The 20943-nt window shown below is 45.1% G+C and overlaps 2 protein-coding genes across 4 annotated transcripts; one reads left to right on the top strand and one right to left on the bottom strand.

Annotated features, from left to right (window-relative positions):
• Positions 1 to 1605: 1605 nt before the first annotated feature.
• On the top strand, positions 1606 to 15386 carry arhgef16 (Rho guanine nucleotide exchange factor (GEF) 16). 2 transcript variants are annotated; one of them, XM_028993849.1, is made up of 15 exons: positions 1606 to 1837; positions 2423 to 3006; positions 3110 to 3161; positions 3694 to 3839; positions 5366 to 5422; positions 6281 to 6441; positions 8828 to 8980; positions 10320 to 10449; positions 10768 to 10842; positions 11069 to 11161; positions 11331 to 11482; positions 11727 to 11882; positions 12383 to 12453; positions 13327 to 13428; positions 15111 to 15386. In XM_028993849.1, exons 2-15 carry the CDS (start codon positions 2485 to 2487, stop codon positions 15248 to 15250), a joined length of 2010 nt encoding a protein of 669 aa, XP_028849682.1. In that variant the 5' UTR covers positions 1606 to 1837; positions 2423 to 2484; the 3' UTR covers positions 15251 to 15386. The 2 variants fall into 2 exon arrangements, 1 of the variants encoding a protein (XP_028849682.1); XR_003751044.1 differs by lacking the exon at positions 12383 to 12453 and having other exon boundaries at positions 1607 to 1837; positions 15111 to 15244.
• ybx1 (Y box binding protein 1) lies at positions 15376 to 20336 on the bottom strand. Of its 2 annotated transcripts, none has more exons than XM_028993850.1 (8): positions 20060 to 20336; positions 17956 to 18019; positions 17596 to 17629; positions 17420 to 17509; positions 16950 to 17270; positions 16697 to 16791; positions 16196 to 16455; positions 15376 to 15710 (listed from the first exon to the last, which is right to left on the bottom strand). In XM_028993850.1, exons 1-7 carry the CDS (start codon positions 20163 to 20165, stop codon positions 16227 to 16229), a joined length of 939 nt encoding a protein of 312 aa, XP_028849683.1. In that variant the 5' UTR covers positions 20166 to 20336; the 3' UTR covers positions 15376 to 15710; positions 16196 to 16226. The 2 variants fall into 2 exon arrangements, with proteins under 2 accessions (XP_028849683.1, XP_028849684.1); XM_028993851.1 differs by having other exon boundaries at positions 16709 to 16791.
• Between the last annotated feature and the right edge of the window lie 607 nt (positions 20337 to 20943).

Below are 20943 nucleotides of genomic sequence, written 5' to 3'. Positions count from 1 at the left end.
GGAAAGCCTTATCAACTGCTGATCTCTCAACAGGGTTCTCTGTAAACATTGACCAGAGACTCAACTTTAAAAAAATTGATGCAATCTCTCACACTTAATATTTTTACATTGATGTAATGTAAATAAACGAGGTTACAGTGGGTTTATTTATGTTTATTTACCATTTACAATGTGACATATTACTTAAGTTTAACCTGTGTTCACGTTTTACAGTGTGTCTACATTTGCAGAGTCAATGATGCTGACTAAAATGAAAGCATTTGATAGCCTTGCTGGCATTACGACATCGTCCATCTCATACTCGTCCAACCACTTACCATCCAGCATCACAAAAATCTGGCCTCAGTCAATGAACCAAACCCCTAAAAATCCAATTTAGAATTATTTACAGTAAATAAATTGATGGGACATCTTGATTATTGACGCAATTTAATGTCAGTACATCTACATCATCATCATTCTCATCTGCTCCAAAGTCATCTTCCGAATTCCATTCAACTGTATCCGCATCTAATTCTTGAACATCTTTAAAGTTTTCCTGGCAGATGTGAGGGTATGTATGCACAAGCAACCATAACAATTGATTCAGGCAAGAAACGAAAGACAACTCCTTTGACACATGCTTTTATATGTATAAAATAAAATCTGAAAGACAAACTCCAAACGAACCATTTAGTGAGAGTGAAATGATCATCATTGTGATACACTGCAGCACAGCACACGGTGCACACAACGAAATGTGTCCTCTGCTTTTAACCATCAATCTTGGTTTCACAGGCTTTAAGTTTCACAGTTTTTTTTGTTAGTGTTGCACTCGTATGTCTTGTGTGTCCCATTAGATGTCCTATACAGTACAGGCCAATTCAATGTGTTTTCTTTATTTTTATGACCATTTACATTGGTAGATTGAAGGCATCAAAACTATAAATGAACACATGTGGAGTTATGTACTTAACAAAAACTAATAGCCGCCCTTTGCTATGATTACTGCTTTGCACACTCTTGGCATTCTCTCGATGAGCTTCAAGAGGTCGTCACCTGAAATGGTTCTCCAACAGTCTTGAAGGAGTTCCCAGAGGTGTTTAGCACTTGTTGGCCCCTTTGCCTTCACTCTGCGGTCCAGCTCACCCCAAACCATCTCGATTGGGTTCAGGTCCGGTGACTGTGGAGGCCAGGTCTCCACTTTTTGTTAAGTACATAACTCCACATGTGTTCATTCATAGTTTTGATGTCTTTAGTGAGAATCTACCAATTTATAATAAAGAAAACACATTGAATGAGAAGGTGTGTCATAACGTTTGTACTGTATGTCTGTCTAGATTGTACTCAAGAGAGAATTTCATTGTACTCTGTGCACATGACAGTAAACTACTTGAATCACATCACAGTGGTGGTTCCACCGAAACTGTCCAGCTGTCCCGGGTGGTTTCGGGGGGTTCTTTTTCTTTTCACCTGGTTCGGACAGGACCGCATGCGTCACAATGACCAGCGAATCAGACCACATGGAACCTCAGAAGCAGTGAGCGTTACTGTCGACAGGGGGCGCGCTTCTCTTGCGAGCGTTGTGCTCAAACGCCGGTCCCCCCGCTGCAGGGTGTTGGTTCGTAACGCGCGGGGTGTGACGACTTTACGTCCGTGTATAATCGCCACGCTTCTTTTCTCCTTTTTTGTTTCCCTTTAAATCCAGTTCAGACGGACTTATCCGAAGACTCACCTGTCACGCGCACGGAGTGCGGGGGCGCGCGTACTGCTCGTAACCCCCCCCCCCCCCCCCCCCCCACTGGCGGGAGGAGTTGGACGTCGAGACGTTCCCACGGCATGTCGCCGCCGTCGCCAGGTACGTCGCCCGTCGCCCTGGAATGTGGGATCGGCCCCTGTCGCCCCGGTCCGCGACGCCCGGGGTTGCGTCGCTCGGTTCGGAACGCGTTGCTGTTTCCTCGCCCTGTAAAAAAACGACAACAAGTACAACGATTCCGACCCGTCCGACGCGTGCGCAGCTTCTTATTACCTTCGAAATGCGTTTAAACAAATGTTGCGTTTTGTTTTTTTGTTTTTTTTATGTGAACAGGTTCTGGCGAGCCTGCGCTCGTCGATAATTTCCGCGGACAAGTTCGTCGAAACGAAACCAACCGCTTCACTGACCAGATAAATAAATGCAGATAGATAAACGTCTTATTGATGTTTTGTTTTTTTTATTAATGCCATCGATAAAAAGATAAAAGTTCGGGAACTGTGTTCTTGATAATATAATGTTGCCGACAGCTGTACTTTAATTCACCTCCCGCCGGCATGTCCTTCACATCTCGGATTCACTTTTTCTCCTCTGGATCCCCAAAATGCTCCTTATAGACCCCACTGTGAGAAGCGCTGTGCAGGAAGCTGCTCCCGGGGTTCAATATTTGATTTGTGTTCTCATCCACAGCATCCCTGTGCTCCAGTCTCGCGTAACCCTGCACCCCCTCTTCCTGGACTCCTGGTGGCACCATGTCTGATGAGGCTCCTCTGCTCCTGGAGAGCCAGTTAGCTTCCAGCCTGCAGCTGGACCGCACCTCAGACTCGTCTGCCTCATACGCGGAACCCACAGAACCGTCCGCTGCGCGGCTGCCAGAGATAATGGTGGACGACGCGGAGGACGGTCAGATTGTTCTTAGTACCCGGAGCAAAGCCGCGCTGAAGCTGGGCACCCAGCAGCTTATCCCCAGGAACCTGGCGGTGGCCAGTCGTCCGAAGAACCGCCACCACACCACGGTGGTGACCCTGCCTGTAGAACTGGTTTCTCACAAGGCCAAGTACGCCTCCCACGTGCCCAGTACGTCCTGCGAGGACTATGACAGCGATGATGGTGGGTTCTCCATGCGGAGGAACCTCCGTAACAAGTCGTATCGCGCCGCGGTGACAAGCTTGAACCCTGACGGGACGGAACCTGGCATGGTAGAGCCGTCGCTGACAGTGGTCGCTGAGGAGAAAACGCCCAGTCCCCAGTCCTCACAAAGAACACGACGCAAGGCAAGCCACGCCCTTATGCACAGTTTCAACTTTCAGATGTTCTGATGGTTCTCAAGCATAAAACCGTGAGATTCCTGACAGTCTTCTGTTTGACTTCTCACAGACAACACTTGGGAGAAGGAGGAACCAGAAACAGAGAGGATCCTTCAAAGACGGTACGTAGGTCTGATCTTTAGGAGATCCCAGTACGGTCTGGGAAAATTATCATCACAGTGGAGAAGTGGGACTGGTTCTTCTTTGTTTCTGGGGTGGCACTCGTGTTTCAGGTGGGGCGTTTTTGACATTCTGGTTTCTGCCTTGAGCATTGTGATCCCATTCAGATGCACCTCAGACTCAGATGTAATGTCCTGGACAAGCCCCTGGGTTATGCAACTTAGGGTTATGTGTCTTGCTCAGGGACACAATGGTAGTAGCAGGATTTGAACCTGGGTCTTCTGGTTCATAGGCAAGTGTGTTACCCACTAGGCTACTACCACCCACTAGAAAAAGGCGGAACAAAATATAAAATGTCTGATACATTACAAAAAAACTGTTTTCCAGGTTATTTTTTACTACAACACAACATGAAAGTGCTGTTTGGGTGGGGCATCTGTCAAAATAAACCTCAACGTCATCTTGCTTTAAGGCCTAGATCATGTTTTGACTGTAAAATTCTTCGTCTCCAAAAATGTCACCTTTTCCCAACAGAACCCAGGCTCTACCAGGAGATCCGGGAGCGAGGCCTGCAGAACGTGGATGATGATTTTACGGTGCTGGAAACGCCACAAGAGGACCAGGGCATCGTAGTCAAGAACTACAGGCCTGCCCACCTTACCTGGAGCCAGCTTCCTCAGGTGACCCTCACATACTAGGTGTAAAGTAAGAGCAGGTCTGAGGTCTGGGCATGTACAGACACGAAGAGAACGAGTACGCTGCCAGTCAAAACTCTGTGGAGACTAAGGGGGCAGTGGTGGCCTAGCGGTTAAGTAATCAGAAGGTTGCCGGTTCGAATCCACGATCCGCCAAGGTGCCACTGAGGTGCCACCGAGCAAAGCACCGTCCCCACACACTGCTCCCCGGGCGCCTGTCATGGCTGCCCACTGCTCACTTAGGGTGATGGGTTAAATGCAGAGGGCAAATTTCACTGTGTGCATCGTGTGCTGTGCTGCTTTGTATCACATGTGACAATCACTTCACAGATGGAGCTATTTTGAAGAATCCAATGCAAGAAACATATTTAGTGTTTTTGTTGCAGGAGAAAGTGAAGTATGTTTAATGAATCTGTTTTTACTGAGTTGACTTTTTTTTTTTTTTTTATCTTCTAGTGAACAAAGCAGCCATATTATCATCATCAAAAGCCACTTCATGATATGCTCATTAACATGAGTGAATCATAAAAAAAATGCAGATCTACGAATCATAAAAAAAATCCGTCCCCTTTGACTATAAATTCTCGTTGAGAGAAGCTAAGAGTGTGAAATGGTGCCATCACAGCAAAAGCTCCCTGATTTAGAGAGACTCAAATGTTCAACTTTTTTGCCTTGTTTGCTATTTTTTTGGTTTATTACGTAACCTACAATGTATAAAATGAGAGACCCATAAATGACTAGGTGCATCCTACTACTGATTAAAAAGGTTTTAGTAATGTTTATGATCATACCAATCTGTTTCTTCTAACTGGAAGTGCCAGTTATCGGTCTCTCGTTGATCCAAGTAGGGAGGTTAGGTGAAGAAACGTCACCAGGATGCCATTGTCAGTTTTAAGAAATCTTGCCTCAAAAAAGGAGAAGTTTAATGGAGGAAGGCAGCAATTTTATCTCTGATGGGGCATGAGAAGAGAGGATGCAGATATGCTTTCAGTAATTTCAGTAATGAAGCCTAAATAACAGTGAATATATTTATAAAACGTGAATACATTTATAACACTTGACAACATGAGCAAAAAAAATAAGTTAATCATAAACTCCTATAACTCCAACACATATGCTATATGCTGTTGTTGGTAGTTTTAGGACAAAATGGGGCAGTGGTGGCCTAGCAGTTAAGGAAGTGGCCCCATAATCAGAAGGTTGGTGGTTCGAATCCCGACCTGCCAAGGTGCCATCGAGGTGCCACTGAGCAAAGCACTGACCCCACACACTGCTCCCCGGGCACCTGTTATGGCTGCCCACTGCTCACTTAGGGTGATGGTTAAAAGCAGATGACACGTTTTATTGTGTGCACTGTGTGCTGTGTATCACAATGACAATCACTTCACTTCTACAAAATATATAGAAATTCCCACCTTTGCCTACTAGCAACTGGTCATCAATATCTGAATAATAAAATTTGAATAGCTAGAAGGTATTTTTCAAATCATGCCTCTTCTCAACTCCCCCAGGTGAAGGACACAGGAATTCTACAGTCGGTCTCGGCAGAGGAACGTAAGCGGCAGGAGGTCAGTATGTTTAAAAGTGCTCACATCTGCTTGGTGAAGCCGATATCTCTGTGTCATTGCAGATGTTCTTCACTGTTCACTTACCATCTACTGAGTGATATGTCTTTTTTTTTTCTTTTGCCTTCCAGCCTGTCTGGCTCCTACCTTTTTAAACACTTTTATAATATGAATAATTGAATCTAAATTCCAAAAAGATAAAGCTTCGTCCTTATCGTGGATTTCTGAACCGAATGCATCGAGGTTATACTTAATGGGCACATTACCGCGTACTATTGCCTTTTGTTGAAGCCCTGAACAAACATCAAGGTCCACCCTGTGTGTCCACTGACAACAGTCACACCCTGATTTGATGTCAGTGCTTTTCCATGTTCTATTTCCTCGGTCCTACCACAACTCCAAGCATTGCAGCGCTTCTCATATGAATCTGAATGTGTGCCTAGACCAAAAGTCCTGCTAATCGGCCGTGTTTTAGATCAGTTTCATGTTCGGAAAGACTCATGGGCGAAGTCTGCAACTGACTGTAGTTCCCCTGTGATGGGCAGCTATACTGCCACCCCTCTGAAACGAGTCCTTGACTGGCATTAGGTCAATCATAAGACCAGGAGGAAATGAAACGGGAAGCACTTGCCCTCTGGACATTAACTTAGAATCTTTGTGTCTGCTGTTGTTCACTTACAAAACGACTCTTCTTATTCATGACATTGAAATGTCAGATTTTCCAATTTTAATAAACAAAATGTAAAAAAAAAACAAAACTTAAGGATAACCAACAGTAGCATTCTGCTGTAACTACTCACACTGTAAAAAACACCTAAAACTTTATATTGGATTCTGATTTTTATCCTTACTGCTTTTCAGGCTATATTTGAGATTCTGACATCAGAATACTCCTACCTGCACAGTCTCAGCATCTTGGTGCGGAACTTCAGAGGCAACCAGGAGCTGAAGTGCACCATGACCACCACGGAGCACCACCACCTCTTCTCCAACATCGCTGTCATTCTGGAGGTCAGCAAGAGGTAAGCAGAAGATGGTCTTTTACTTACCAACGCAGCTGAGTCAGGATTTTGCTGAGCTGTGGCTAAAACGTGAATCACTTTTTTTTTGGGAAGCACACATGCAACACTTCAAAAATGTAACCTAAACGCTGAACTGCTGTAGTTGTAGTTAGAGGGGGGTTGGTTCTCTTTTTTTTTCTCGCTGGGACAATTTTCAGCACAAACTTATTGATGTGAAGGAGTAGCGTATCGCAGAAGATTTGAATCATTATGATTATCTGATGTGGTTCGTTGTGGTGATGAAGTTCATTGTAACACTGAAACTATTATTAAATAACCAGGTTAGGAGTCTGGAGGTCAGGGGGGAATCTCCATTGTATTAGAGTGAGTCAGACTGTTGGTTCGACGGTGGGCAAGTTCAGGCAATCGTATCCCTGAAAAAAAGGGAACTATAAAATCCTGAATACGTTCAGTCATGTCGTTGCTGTTGGGATGTTGTGCACATTTTGTGTCAGTGAGAGGTTTTGGTTGTCGGTTAATGGGGGTGGTAGTGGCCCAGTGGGTAAAAACTCGCCTAAGCGAGTGAAGTGAAAGTTATTATCACATGTGACAGACCACAGCACAGCACACAGTGAAGTGTGGTCTTTGCTTTTAACCAGTCCCCTGAGGGAGCAGTGGGCAGTCATGACAGGCGCCCGGGGAGCAGTTTGTGGGGACGGTGCTTTGCTCAGTGTCACCTGGGGGGGTGCAGTGGTGGCCTAGTGGTTAAGGAAGTGGCCCTGTAATCAGAAGGTTGGCGGTTCGAATCTCGATCCTCCAAGGTCCCAGCAAAAGCATCGTCCCCACACAGGCTGTCATGGCTGCCCACTGCTCACCAAGGTTGATGGGTTAAAAGCAGAGGACACATTTCATTGTGTGCAATATGTGCTGAGCTGTGTATCAGAATGGCAATCACTTCACTTTCACCTCAGTGGCCTGAGTGTCTCCAGGGGGACTGTCCCTGTAACTACTGACAGCAAATTGCTCTGGATAAGGGCGCCTGCTAAATGCCATAAATGTGTGATGGAGATTGTGTTACATTATCATCTCGCTACAAATATTTATTGTCAGTGCTTATTGTGAAGAAATATTGCACTAGCCTTCCTTTACTTGCTACGTTTCCTGCGGTTTACAGCATTTAAACATACAGTACAAATTTACACCTTGAGTGGTGATAGGGCATTGCTCAGGATATATTATGGGCCTTGATTGCTGTATTTTTGTATACTCGTGTATCTGCTAGACTGCTTTTCTGGTCTGTGCAGATCCGTTCTTTGTTTGATGTTGCAGCTCTCTTTAGTTTCTGGATGTGCCTGAACAAGTCCACTGAACAGGTTCTACTGCTTGTTTGGCCTCCTCGATCTGTGTTTGGGTCGGGGCATTTCTCCATGCGTGGCGTTGTGCAGATTTTCATGCTGAACTCAGAATTGTTCTTGGTTGCTGACAAACATTAACCTGGGTATGAAGTCCAAGCAGCAGTTAAGACAGCTCGAGTTTACATAAGGCACGGTAGGCGTGGTCGTCTTGCCAGAAATGACTCTCTGGCCTGTCCCACAAGTGACTGTGTGAATATCAGGTCATGTGTTTGTGGCCATGTTCCTTTCCCAAGGTTGGAGACAACTTCCTACAATGATCTGTGCTACAGTCTGTGCTACAGTCCTGATATTCCATATCTGCTGCTTCAGGAGCAGCAGATATCCTGTGGAATTACACCCATACCTTGTATTATGGTAAATCAGGCAACTTGTGGAATTCTGTCCAATATAATGGTAATACAGGGTCTATAAGCTATTACTGAAAAATAGGGGTAGGGAAAATATCGATACAGCAATATATTGTGATATTTTACGTGGTGATATTATATCGATGCAGGGACAACAAATATCTGTATCGGTAGTCCAAAATTTAGTTCTGAGTTATGTTGTTTTGGCTGAATAATGTTTTTTTTTTTTATACTTTATTAATTCCTAAGGAAATTGCTTCTCTGCTATTATAACCCATCACCCTTGGTGAGCAGTGGGCAGCCATGACAGGCGCCCGGGGAGCAGTGTGTGGGGACAGTGCTTTGCTCAGTGCCACCTATGGGGCCGCTTCCTTAACTGCTAGGCCACCACTGCCCAATTAATGTAATGTGATCCATTGTATTTCAGCTCTGTTTTTACATTTTCAGTGAACTATAGAATACCGCAATATATATTTACAGCATTACAATATATCATTATATAATTGTACCGTGACCCATGTATTGAGATACATATCATGAAGTCCTTGCCAATACACACCCCTACTGATAAAGTTGAATATTGTCTGCTATATACGATGTCTAGTGTATGGCTTGATATAGCCAAACGCTCTCATATCATTCCAGGTTTTTTGAGGACCTTGAACGGCGACATCAGATCAATCCTGTGATCGACGACATCAGCGACATCGTCTTAAACCATGCAACAAATAACTTTGACCCCTATATCATCTACTGCTCTAATGAGACCTTCCAGCAAAGGACACTGCAGAAGCTACTGTAAGTAATCTTTACTTAAACAGGTTACGTAAACAGGGGCTGAACATTTAGGCCCCCAGACAGCCCAAGACATCACTATCACCCCTTTTCCAATGCCAGTTCCCAGTTTTTGTTCCCAGTGCTGCGCTTTTCCACAGAAAATAAAAATTTGTACCGGTGCCCTAAAACAAGCACTGAACCGCACACCTAAACTTTGCAGGTCTAGTAGAGAGAAACCGTGACTACTTGAGTGGTGGGTGGCGTGATCGGTAGCTTTAGAAGAGAAAAAGTCTGGTAACAAGGAGTGCCGAAGAAATTAAAGCTCTTCTAGCTATATGGACGTCCACAGAAATTCTAAGAAAGTAGGGAAGGGAAAAATAAGGGAAGCCCTAAAACAACTGACCAAATAATCAATAAGCTAAAAAAAACTGGAGAAAGACTACAGGGACAAAAAGAAGGGCCTAATGTGAAAGTGGCAGCAGTGGAGATCCAAAAGATTTCTGTTGTCATGTAATGGATTCTGTGCTGGTTTCTGTTTAGTGGGTGTGACCTGTGACGTATTATCATGCAGCTCCCGCTGAGCTCCTGTCTAATGTAACTGCAGACCAGTTATCGGGACCTGGCACAAGCACCAGCGTAGTGGAAATGAGGTATATAAAAGCAAAAAATAAAAAAAACAATGATTAGAACCAAGGTTTCCATCATCATGCATTATCCAATGAATGTGCATTCTTACCTAAATTAATTAGTAATATTCTAATAATATTCAAATTTTTTTAATAGTCATTTTTGTAATTTTTTTGTACAGAAATGTGCTCTTGGAAATGTATTGTGAAATATTTATATATTTCAAATTTAAGATGGTTCACTTTGCAGTTTGCTCTACAGTAACCCATTCCAGAATGCTTGGATTAAAGATCTGGTAATCTGCATGTTTGGTTTGGCGGTATTTGATAATCTGCATGTTTCGGTTTCCGTGTCTATAGCACCGAACACGCTTTTTATGTCTACTGACAGGCCGATTTACGAGACGTATTTGGAGTGCAGAGAAGAGAGAACGGATGTGATGCATTGATGGAAGTGGGTTTATATTGTCCAGAGTGACAAATTCATGAGAGCTGTTGATCATTCCGACGGGCTCCAACCTTTTTAAACCTTTAAAGGGTTGTTGGTGTTTATAGTGTTATTGCCTTTTCCAAAAATGTCATGTGAATCAAGGTCAATGAAGTTGATATATATGATTTTTTATGGTATTATACTGAACATAGGCATCATTCATAAATGTCTATGTTTTTGGTGTAAAGAACAAATTAATTTAGATATTATTAAAAAATGTTTGTCAATGTTTTTCATTACGCAGCACAAGTAACACAGCGTTTAAGGAGGCTCTAAAGCGAATTGAGAGCAGTGAGGAATGTGGCTTTTTGCCCATGATCTCCTTCCTGATTCTACCCATGCAGAGGGTGACACGGCTGCCACTGCTGATGGACGTGAGTGTAGAACCCCCACACGCACGCACACACAACCTCCGACTTACTCATGTACGTGTCATTTGCCTTTTTTTTGCTGTCTACTTCCTGAGTGCATTTAATTCAGTTGGTAATTAATTCAGTTGCATAACTGCCCTTCTACCAGTATTTATCAAAATCTGTGATTAGACATTACACATTATTACAACTCCCTGTCTCCCTTTCAGCGTATAAAAATTAGTAGTCCATCTAATTAGCATGATATTTAACACAGGATGCAATGCAAATGAGAGCACTTATTTTTCAGAGGCTTCATGTTCTCCTCTTCTCCTCCTGCAGACGGTGTGTCAGAAAACTCCACATCAGACATCTAAATACACTTTAGCCTGCTGTGCTCTGAAAGCCATTAGCAAGGTAGGATATTTTGCTGACACTGCTCCACTGATCCTCCAGAATCAATTGTGCCATAACTTGTTTTGTAATGTAAAGCTATTTAAGTGGAAATTTGGTTTGAATTGCATGGCACAAGCGTACAGTATGTCGTTATTTGTGTCTAAATAAAATGCAACTAGTTTTAGGCAGTCAGACGGGCAGGCATGCGTGAGTGGATAAATGTGAATTCGTCCTATCCCATTCACAGCTGGTGAAGAGCTGTAATGATGGTGCACGGCGGATGGAGAGGACTGAGCAGATGTACACCATACAGAAACAGATGGACTTTGGCAAGATCAAAGTATGGGACCCAAACCACACACACACACACACACACACACACACAGGCACACAGTATGCACACACAGTAAGAAAACACACACATTTTTACATGACCATTATAGCAACAAAGGGTTGCTTTAATGAAAATCAACTGAACATTTTGTAATATATAATATATATTTTTTTAGCCCTTCCCCTTGGTATCTGCTTCTCGCTGGCTTCAGAAGAAGGGTGAATTTGCAATTTGCGCTGAGGAGCTTGGCTTCTGGAAAGCCTTTGGCCAGAAGAGCTATCACCTCTTCCTGTTCAATGATGTGCTAATCGCCACCAAAAAAAAAGGGTACGTTGTTGCTCTCAGTCTGATCGTGAAAGCACGTTGTAAGTCACTCTGGATAAGGGCATGCCAAATGCCTTAAATGTAAATGTAAAAGAATGGTTCCTGGTGCATGTACCTGGCCAATAAAGTCATTCTGATTCAGCACTGCATATTGTTTCCGGTTCATGTAAGCCTGCATTTTGCTGGTATTTTGGGGGCCGGGACACAGTCATGTGATTTCATGGTAATACATGGCACCTGTGCACAGGGAGGAGAGCTATGTGGTGCTGGACTACGCCACTCTGGGAAACGTGGAGGTGGAGGTGGACCTGCCAGGAAGCACTAATCCGCTGTACCTCCGACTGCGGATGAAGAAGAACAGCGAAGGCCGCGCCGAAATGATGGGACTAGTGGCTGAATCAAAGTATGTTTTATAGCCTGATACGTGAAACTCGAATGCAACACACTGTTAATATTCATTGTTGTGTGTCCATAGTTTGCCTGTTTTCAGCATAGCAACCTTTTACTTCACTTTGCCAGTGCATTTTTGTTTAGTCTTGTCTTCTTTTATTCGACAACTATTTGGAATATTTATTGTCATGTGTCCCCACTGTCTTATATTTACATTCCCTTTATCTCTTGCAATTCCGTCCTCTAATCTGCAAGAATGTTGTTGTATTCATAAATATATGAAACAATAACTTTTGAAACTTGAAATAGAGGGGTGGTGGTAGGTTGTTGGGTCCCTGGATGACAGCATCAGGTAAATTTCAAGTAGCGCAAAAATGAAATGAGTTTATATCGCCACCTAGTGGACATAAATGGTTGGTAAAATGAACAGAGTTTTGGGGGGTGGCAATCATGCCCTTTAAATTTGTGTTGAATGTCTGCAGGCATTTAGGTGTAATATTTTTCGTGTTCCAGGCTGGATAAGGCACGGTGGGTGACTGCACTGCGGAAACACAGACAGACAGAGAGCCTCACAAGCATAGTTGGCGAGTACATTGTAAATCCGATAAATGAAATGGGTTTTTGTGGGCAAACATTCAGGTTGCTGTTGGTTCCATCAGTTGAACAGTTTCTAAAATGAATTTATTTCTTTAACTTAACAGTGGGAAGATGATTAGCCCTTATGATGTAAAATTGTGATTGAGTTGTTTTTGAACTTTTCAATAACTGTTGCCATTAGTCAAATAAACAAGAAGCAGGTTTTTGATTCAAATGGTCTGATATTTATCTTATAAGTTATTCACTTCCCTATTGTTTTATAAATTAATTTACTTAAGCTTTCAGGGATTTATAGGTTAGTTAGATAAATCAGCAGAACTGGCATATCGAGTTTTGTTTCAGACCAGTACGATTATGTACTGATTCTTAACTTGTCAAGCAGGTGGCTGCGGCCTTGAAGTTTGCATTTTACTGGTGGTTTGAGTCTTTGGAACAAGTAATACTTGTTTTAAGCCTAACTGGTGGTGTTCTGGAGCTGAATTCTGTCTGTGTAGATGAATCCTGATGTGACAAGTATTATTTTAAGGAAACAGGAATAAGACTTTTAGCTTTTTAGTAGCTTTTACCATTTAAGAATGTTTTATGCATGACTGTGTAGTATCTGCATGTCTAATGTGTGCCATTTTGACAGTAATAGCGTAAATCAGGTGACTAAAAAGCCAGTCTGAATCGAGTCAGAGCAGGTTGGGTGACCTGCATGGACTGACACTGACACTCTTAGTCAACAGTAAGGGTGCACTTTCTGACCAGATGCTGTGACTAAATATAACTGCAGGGGTTACAGCTAAGTTGTGTTGGGAAGTACACATTAAGATCATATTTAAAAGAATGACTGTGACTGATGTCCTGCTATGTTACAGACCTGCCACAGTATGAAGCCACCAAGGCCTACATGCCTAAAGGACCAGATGAATTAGGCCTGCAGCAGGCTGAGGTGGTCATAGTGGAGCAGCAGGTGGAAGGTAGGCTGAACCAATGACATTTACATTTACAGCATTTATCAGACGCCCTTATCCAGAGCGACTTACAATCTCCCTGTCTCCCTGGAGCAATTTTAGGGTTAAGTGTCTTGCTCAGGGACACAATGGTAGTTAGTGGGATTCGAACCCGGGTCTTCTGGTTCATAGGCGAGTGTGTTACCCACTAGGCTACTACCACCCCTGGATGATGAGCAATGAGACATTGTTTGACATTGCTCTTAAAAAATAACGGGGACACAATAATAAGACATCCTAGATCTTAAATAATGAAATATTCTTATTAAATACTTTGCTCTTTATATAGTGAAATGTGCTGAGAGCAAAAATCACACAAATTTGATCAACCCATGGAGGTCTGGATTTGGAGTCACACTCAAAATTAAAGTGGAAAAACACACTATAGGCTGATCCAACTCTGATGTAATGTCCTTAAAAGAAGTGAAAATGAGGCTCAGTAGTATGTGTGGTCTCCAATTGCCTGTATGATCTCCCTACAACGCCTGGACACTCCTGCTGAGGTGGTGGATGGTCTCCTGAAGGATCTCCTCCCAGACCTGGACTAAAGCATGTGCTCAATTGGATTCCGGTTTTGGGAACGGGCAGGCCAGTCCATAGCATCAATGCCTTCATCTTGCAGGAACTGCTGACACACTCAATCCACATGATGTCTAGCATCATCTTCCATTAAAGAGGAACCCAGGGCCAACTGCACCAGCATGTAGTCTCACAAGGGGTCTTAGGATCTCATCTCAGTACCTAATGGCAGTCAGACTACACCAGTGAGCACGTCTTGCTCCCGGGTTGTTGCCCTCCTATGGCCCCGTCCTCGTCTCTGGTACTGCTTCCATGCTCTGGGCACTACGCTAACAGACACAGCTCGCATTGATGAGCCATCAATTTGAATTTGAATCCTGGATGAGCTGCACTACCTGAGCCACTTGTGTGGGTTGTAGACTCTTATCTCATGCTACTGCTTGAGTGAAGGCACCATCAGCATTCAGAAGTGACCAAAACATCAGCCATAAAGCATAGGAACTGTAGAATTTTATTTTGGGTGGATGTCTTGCTAATTAACTATAATTTCCACCTTCTATTCTATTTGAACTGCATGTGAAATTGACTGTCAATCACTATTACTTCCTAAGTGTTTATTTTTTGAGCAGTGTATTTATATATACTCCATGGACCATGTAGGCTGGCCCTGAGATTGTGGCTGGTAACTCTTTCCACTATCAGAACAAACCCTTCTTCTACATCTCATCTAGAGATTACCCCTTTTATTAAAATTATACCACTTTATCAACCAGATGATCACCAATCATCCTTAATTCTTATTCTGTAAGTGGCTTTGGTGAAGGCTCTTCCTAATGAAGATGTCTTATCACTTGAGACACCGCTAGATTGGTTAGCAATGGCAAGGTTGAGCTTTCCATTAGTGCTCATATGCTGTATTTTCTTGTCCCAAAGTCTCATAAATTCTGGTAGCTACTGCGAAAATGTCCATTTAATAATGTTCTAGTTGTTGCTAAGCAACACTTCAAGCTGAGGTTATGTTCAGCTCAATTAACATCAACATTGAGAACTTCATCCTAATAGAATAAGCCCATCTCTATTGCAGAATTATCCAATAAGAATAATATTACTGGACACCGGCTCTCTTTCAGACTGGTGCCATGGAGAGAGGATGCGTGACGGGGAACAGGGATGGTTTCCAGCGAGCTGCACGAAGGAGATCACCAGCCGCACTGCCATGGAGTGCAACATGCGCCGCATGGAGAGACTTCGAAAGGAAACAAACGTCTGACCCCAGGCTGCTAGTCTCCCCACATACTGCTGAAACGGGTGACTGCAGTGGCCAGAAAATAACCAGCCAAGTGTAGAACGGTTGTGCTAGGAGAAACTGTATTAATAAATTAAATAAAAAGAGACTTTTAAAGTTTGCCTTTGACTTTTATTTGAGCTTGCCTTGTCTTAATACATAAAAAGTTATTTTTAAAAATCTCAAAACAGACCAGATATCAAATTATTTTTTTCCTTTTAAAAACCATTTGGTGTAAAAACTTAAGACCGATTTAGAAAAACATCTGCAGTTTCCCCAAAACGTTTAGCTGTCACATAAAAATAATGGAAAAGAACAGGTCTGCATAGATTCTGCAGGCAATTGGTGGTAATCTGGTCAAATGCATGTTGCAAGCTTAGACGATCGTCAGGTCAAATCTGTTTCTTATTGCTCAGATCTTTGATGTTTCTTCTTGTTGACTTTACTGCAAGAAAAAAAAAAATGAAACAAGTTAGTTACTGTAGTGAACAACACAACGCGTTCTGTAGTAGGTCCGTATTGTAAACATGGTCGGCCCGGCCGCGATCACAAAGCAACGAGGGCTAATCCAGCTACCCAGATTGATCACAGCGCAACAATAGCAGGTGGGCCGGAGCGCCCCGGGCTGTTCACCCTATTAAACCTCTCTGCATCACAGGATCCCTTCCCTGCACCGGACCTCTATGAAAAGGTGCAGATAGCGCTGTGTTGCAGATAGAAATGATCTGGGCAGGACACAAAAAAATAAATGGTTGTCTATAACGCCTTCCATTAGGATGGCCTGTCTTCCCACAATGTGGTAATCTGACCTCTCTCTCTCTCTCGCTCTTCCCAGAAAAGAAAAATATCAGTATGTCTGATAAACAGAATTTTAATGCCCGTTGCATCCATGTTTTGTGGCTATAGCGAGGCCGAGGACAGGACACGCACCCGGACGATGGTAGAGATGGTAAGCCGGTGTTTACTCAGCCCCGCCCTGCTCAGCCTCGGGAGCGGACGTTTTCTCAGCTGATGTTTCGGCTGCCTTGCTCTCTTTGCCATCCTGAGGCTTGGTGGTCTGGGGGCGTCTGCGGCGGTAGTTGACGTTGCGTCTGTAGCGCCGCTGGCGGGGCTCCTGGTTCTGGTTGCCTTCGCCCTGGTTCTCTTTGTCTTCCTCGCCTTCCCTCACCGGTCTGGGACGTGGGGGACCCCTGAAATCAAGGCAATTACTTATTAGCTGAAGATGTTACAAGTTACGTTTTGTGCATGACAATTCTTTAAAAAAAAAAAAAAAAAAAAAAAAGCTGTTGCAATTCAAAAGTCGGGCTGCAATAAAGAGAATGTAGGAGTGGGGCATGAATCAGAACCCATTTATTACACCAACCATCCAGTCTTCATTTTCTCCCTGATCTCAGTGTTGCAGCCTCAGCTCAATGAACACAACATGCAAACCTTGGTGTGAACCTTGGTCTGAAGCCTCTGTAGTAGTTCTGCCTCATTGGTTTGCCCTGGTCTGGACCACCCTGGTTGTCACTACCTTCGGTTCCCTGAAAGCAACAAATCAACAGTTATACATACGCTCGCACACACACACACACACACACATACATATATATATATATATATATATATACACACACACACACACACACACACATAATCAAGCAACGTGTAGCTTATAAAAAAATTCATTAAAATTCCACACCTCTGTCATTTCCCCTCGTGGTGCGCTGGTATATGGGGGGCGGCGGCCATAGCGTCGGCGGACAAAGTACGGTGGATAGCGCCGCCTGCCAGGGAACAAAGTTCTGCGTTGCTGTGGCTGTGCGTCCCCCTCAGGAACAATTTCCTGGCTCTCTCTCTTCTCCCGCACCTCGCCCTCCCCATCGCTCTGGTAGTTATCCTGGTAGTCGCGTGGGGGTCCCCTCCGGCGTGGGTACCGCCTGTAGCGGTTCCGGTCAGCGGCGTATTTGCTGCCCTGGACTGGGACCCCCCCTGGGCCGGTGACATTGGCCGCCTCGGCACCCTGCACAAAAACCCGCCCAAACGTCAGTGAAGAGACCCTCAAATCCACACAAAACGCCGCAATTCCCGACTTGCTATGGGAACACAACATACAGCAAACGTAATGTCCAGCCAAAAATAAAAATAAAAAATCTAGAGTAACATACACACCTTCTCCCCTTCAACGACATCAAACTCCACAGTCTCACCGTCCCCAACACTGCGGAGGTATTTTCTTGGGTTGTTTTTCTTTATGGCAGTCTAATAAGAAAAAATGGACAATTATTTTAACAAAAGCCAACATAGAATTCCAACTGACATTTAGTGCGGCATAAAGGTGAAATTACCTGGTGTACAAAGACGTCTTCTTTCGTGTCATTCCTTTGAAGGGAGGGGGGGAGGAAAAATTAGCCATGCACAAAAAGAATTGGATAATCGTACAAGCAGCACTTAATTGAGCTATCCAGTCAGCGCTGAGGGAAAGGCAGCTCGGTAAGCACATAAAAGCTTTAATAGGATTGAGGATGTGCCCTGACCCACATAGCACATTACAACACCGACAACGTGCATTTCTCATATGGCCCATAATCACATACAGCATGTCTCAATGGGCTTTGACCGGCCCTACAGCCGACCCTTCTGCACACAGGGAGCACGTTGGCGCGAGTTGGCTGGTTAGTTTCTTCCCGGCCCCTGTTAAAACCTACCTGTTGATGAAACCGTAGCCGTTGCGTACGTTGAACCACTTCACTGTCCCCAGGACCTTTGTTGCTGAAAAACAGACAATAAAACCAAATCGATTTTGATGCATGTGATTGGGTGGTAGTAGCATAGTGGTTAACACACTCGCCTATGAACCAGAAGACCCAGGTTCAAATCCCACTTACTACCATTGTGTCCCTGAGCGTCTCCAGGGGGGGAGAGACTGTCCCTGAAACTACTGATTGTAAGTCGCTCTGGATAAGGCCGTCTGATAAATGCTGCAAATGTGATGGCAGAGAAAGAATCTTGCGCTGACCATAAGGACACGGAGGTGTGTGTGGGCTGCAGGGAAGCTATTTATAACACCCAACTGGCCATCTTTTTATAGGCGTCGACCACAACGCCAGCTGCTGCCGCCTGCAAATAACTCCGGCCGCAACGACAACAGCCGATTACGGGCGGCGTTTTTTAATGCTCCCCCTGGAGCACGAAACAAGGAAGTCTTCTCTCGAAAGTTACACGTGGTGCCGCGAGTTCGAGAAACCAGAGTATTGTTCACGGGGTAAAATGTGTGTGTGTGTGTATATATATATATATATATATATTTATTTATGCAATAAAACAGTCGACGTGGTTTTGGTTGAATTGGGTCAATGACTGAGTCAAGCGGGCTCCGATCTGTAATAATACGACGCGCAACGAAAACGGGGCCGAAACCCCCTCCAAGACGTCGCTCGACGGGAAGCTAGCGGCGCTAACGCTAGCGAGCCAGCTAGCTTATAAGTCCCAGCCATGTGGCTGGAGGCGAGCCAGCCGCGTTCACACCGAACGCCGCCAAGACCCCGCGGATCGGGCCGCGCCGCTACCTGCGCACCACACGCGTTGCGCGCAGCGGCCGCCCGTTTCCGCGCAGCCGAGGTGCGAACGAGGCGAGGGCGCGAAGACAAAAGAAAAAAAAAAAAGTCCCCCCACGTCCCGGACGCCGCGGCGGACATTTTGGAAGCAGCAGAGCGAGCTTCGCCCGCTTAGCCGCGATGCTAACGACTGACAGGCCCGCCGCGTCGTGGCCGTTGCGTAAACAACGCGAACGCGGCACGGTCCGCGGACCAAAGACCACTCGAGCGGGGACAAAAAAAAGGCCAAACTACCAGGCTCGCGGCGTTGAGACGGAGGGACGTGCGAAGACGCTTCGCGGCGAGCTCGCCGTCGCCGCGAACAAAGGGCTCCGGCTAGCAGGCTCCTCCTGCGGCGCAGCTACAGGCCTCCGCGCCGGCTGGAGAGTCCGGGCAGAGTCGAACGGGCTTGGCGGAAAACCCGAGCAGAACAGAAAAAAATAAATAATAATAAAAAAAAGATTTAGTGTTATTATTATTATTATTTTTTTAATCAACGTGGCGCCGCGCAACGTCCAGGCGGGACAAGGGAACTCCGTCCGAGCCTCGATTGGTCTCGGACAGAGACGGACGGGGTCAAGATCAAGGCCAACGGGGGGTAGAAAATCGAAGTTATTTAAGTCATATCCACTGTGCAGGAAGCCGAGAATAACTACGACGTGGCCGACAAAGCGCGTTTTCTCGCTCCAGCCGCGACACGAATTCGGTAATCGCGTCACGTTTGTACTCGCGTGCGACGCGGCCGGCGTGACGAGACGTTTGAAAAAAAATCCCCGCGGTCCTGCGCTTCCACGCGTCCCGCAGGAGACCCGCACGGCCATTCGGGAGAACCGCGGTCGTCTGCCGGCCAGCAAGCCCGGGTTTTGTACCGGAGGAACGCCGCCGGTGCCCCCGCCGCAGTCACGAACAGCCACGGACCAAGACACGCGAAAACGGCAAAACTGTTCCTGTGGGATCTTCGTTCTCGTTAGGAAATAAAAACCACACACACACCGAAATGTCATTTTGTCGTGATCATCTAAAGCTTTGAACTCTTGCTGCTTTGGATGTGACAGACCAGAAATAGACATATCACGCCATCTTAAAAAAGAAGGTATCGGATCTCCGTCGGCGTCCCGGTTATGAATAGGTCGGTATCTGGGATAGTGCACGTAGCGTCCCGCGTACGGCGCCGTGCGCCCGTGGAAACGTAAATAAAAACAAAACGCCCGCTCACCGATGACCTTCTTATCCCCCACGGTAGCTGCGGCTGCCGGGCTGGACGGCCTCTCGGCATCTGCGGCAGGCTGCGGTGGCTGCTGTGTTTCGGCCTCGCTGCTCATTGTTCTGGTTGTTAGAGACTTGTGCCGGCGGTGGCTCTCTAGTGTGTTGTTGTTGTTTTTTCCCGGTGCTAGATGGTAACCTGGGCCGGCGGTGGTGGGGGCTGCTGCCTTCGGGCTCTCAGCTTTCCTTTCTCCGCTCCCGTTGCCGATCGAACTGGACGGAATGGGAAACGACGCCGGACAATATTCTCCGACGAGCGCCCGCCCACCCAGCCGTCCGATTGGGCGAAAAGGTTTCCCTGTGTAGGACGTTGCTCGCGATCTGTTTAGCTATTGGTCTGTCATGCTGTCAGTCTCATCCAAGATCTCAACGTCTATTGGCTAGCCACCTACTCAGACTAATCAACGCAGGCATGCTACGTAAAAGGAACATACTTCATCAAAGCGCGTAACCTGATGATTCAGAACATTCTTATGAACTGAACCAGTAACAGTAACACAGTGAATCGAAAAAGAAAATATCTTCTGAGCGCTACGAAAGAATGATGTACTACAGTATTTTTTGTAAAAAAAAAAAAAACTTGTAAAGTAACTTCTAAAAATTAAGGAGAAACCGTCATTAAACCAAAATGTCTAACCACACAGTCAAAGAATTGAACATATTTCAGGGTTTCATAGTTAATCTTTATCTATTTAACTGTTCCACCCAGATGAACTACAAAATAGCTGCTTGGAAGACCAGTCATAGACCAGCCCTTCCTTTTGTCATGTAAATCCACGTTGGCACTGTTTATGAGCACCAGTTGATGTGTGAAGAGCTTGTTGTTAATGGCCAGGC

This window comes from Denticeps clupeoides, chromosome 10 (genome assembly GCF_900700375.1).
Source record: "Denticeps clupeoides chromosome 10, fDenClu1.1, whole genome shotgun sequence".
NCBI lineage: Eukaryota > Metazoa > Chordata > Actinopteri > Clupeiformes > Denticipitidae > Denticeps > Denticeps clupeoides.
This window is presented reverse-complemented; position numbering and strand designations above follow the sequence as displayed.

Coding starts and splice junctions, on each gene's coding strand:
- ybx1 (XM_028993850.1), bottom strand. CDS start 20,165: ATGAGCAGCGAGGCCGAAACACAGCAGCCACCGCAGCCTGCCGCAGAT. Junction 17,630..17,955: donor GGCTACGGTTTCATCAACAG/GTAGGTTTTAAC, acceptor CTCCCTTCAAAG/GAATGACACGAAAGAAGACG. Junction 16,456..16,696: donor AGACCAAGGTTCACACCAAG/GTTTGCATGTTG, acceptor CCTTGATTTCAG/GGGTCCCCCACGTCCCAGAC.
- arhgef16 (XM_028993849.1), top strand. CDS start 2,485: ATGTCTGATGAGGCTCCTCTGCTCCTGGAGAGCCAGTTAGCTTCCAGC. Junction 8,981..10,319: donor AGGACACTGCAGAAGCTACT/GTAAGTAATCTT, acceptor TTCATTACGCAG/CACAAGTAACACAGCGTTTA. Junction 12,454..13,326: donor GAGCCTCACAAGCATAGTTG/GCGAGTACATTG, acceptor GCTATGTTACAG/ACCTGCCACAGTATGAAGCC.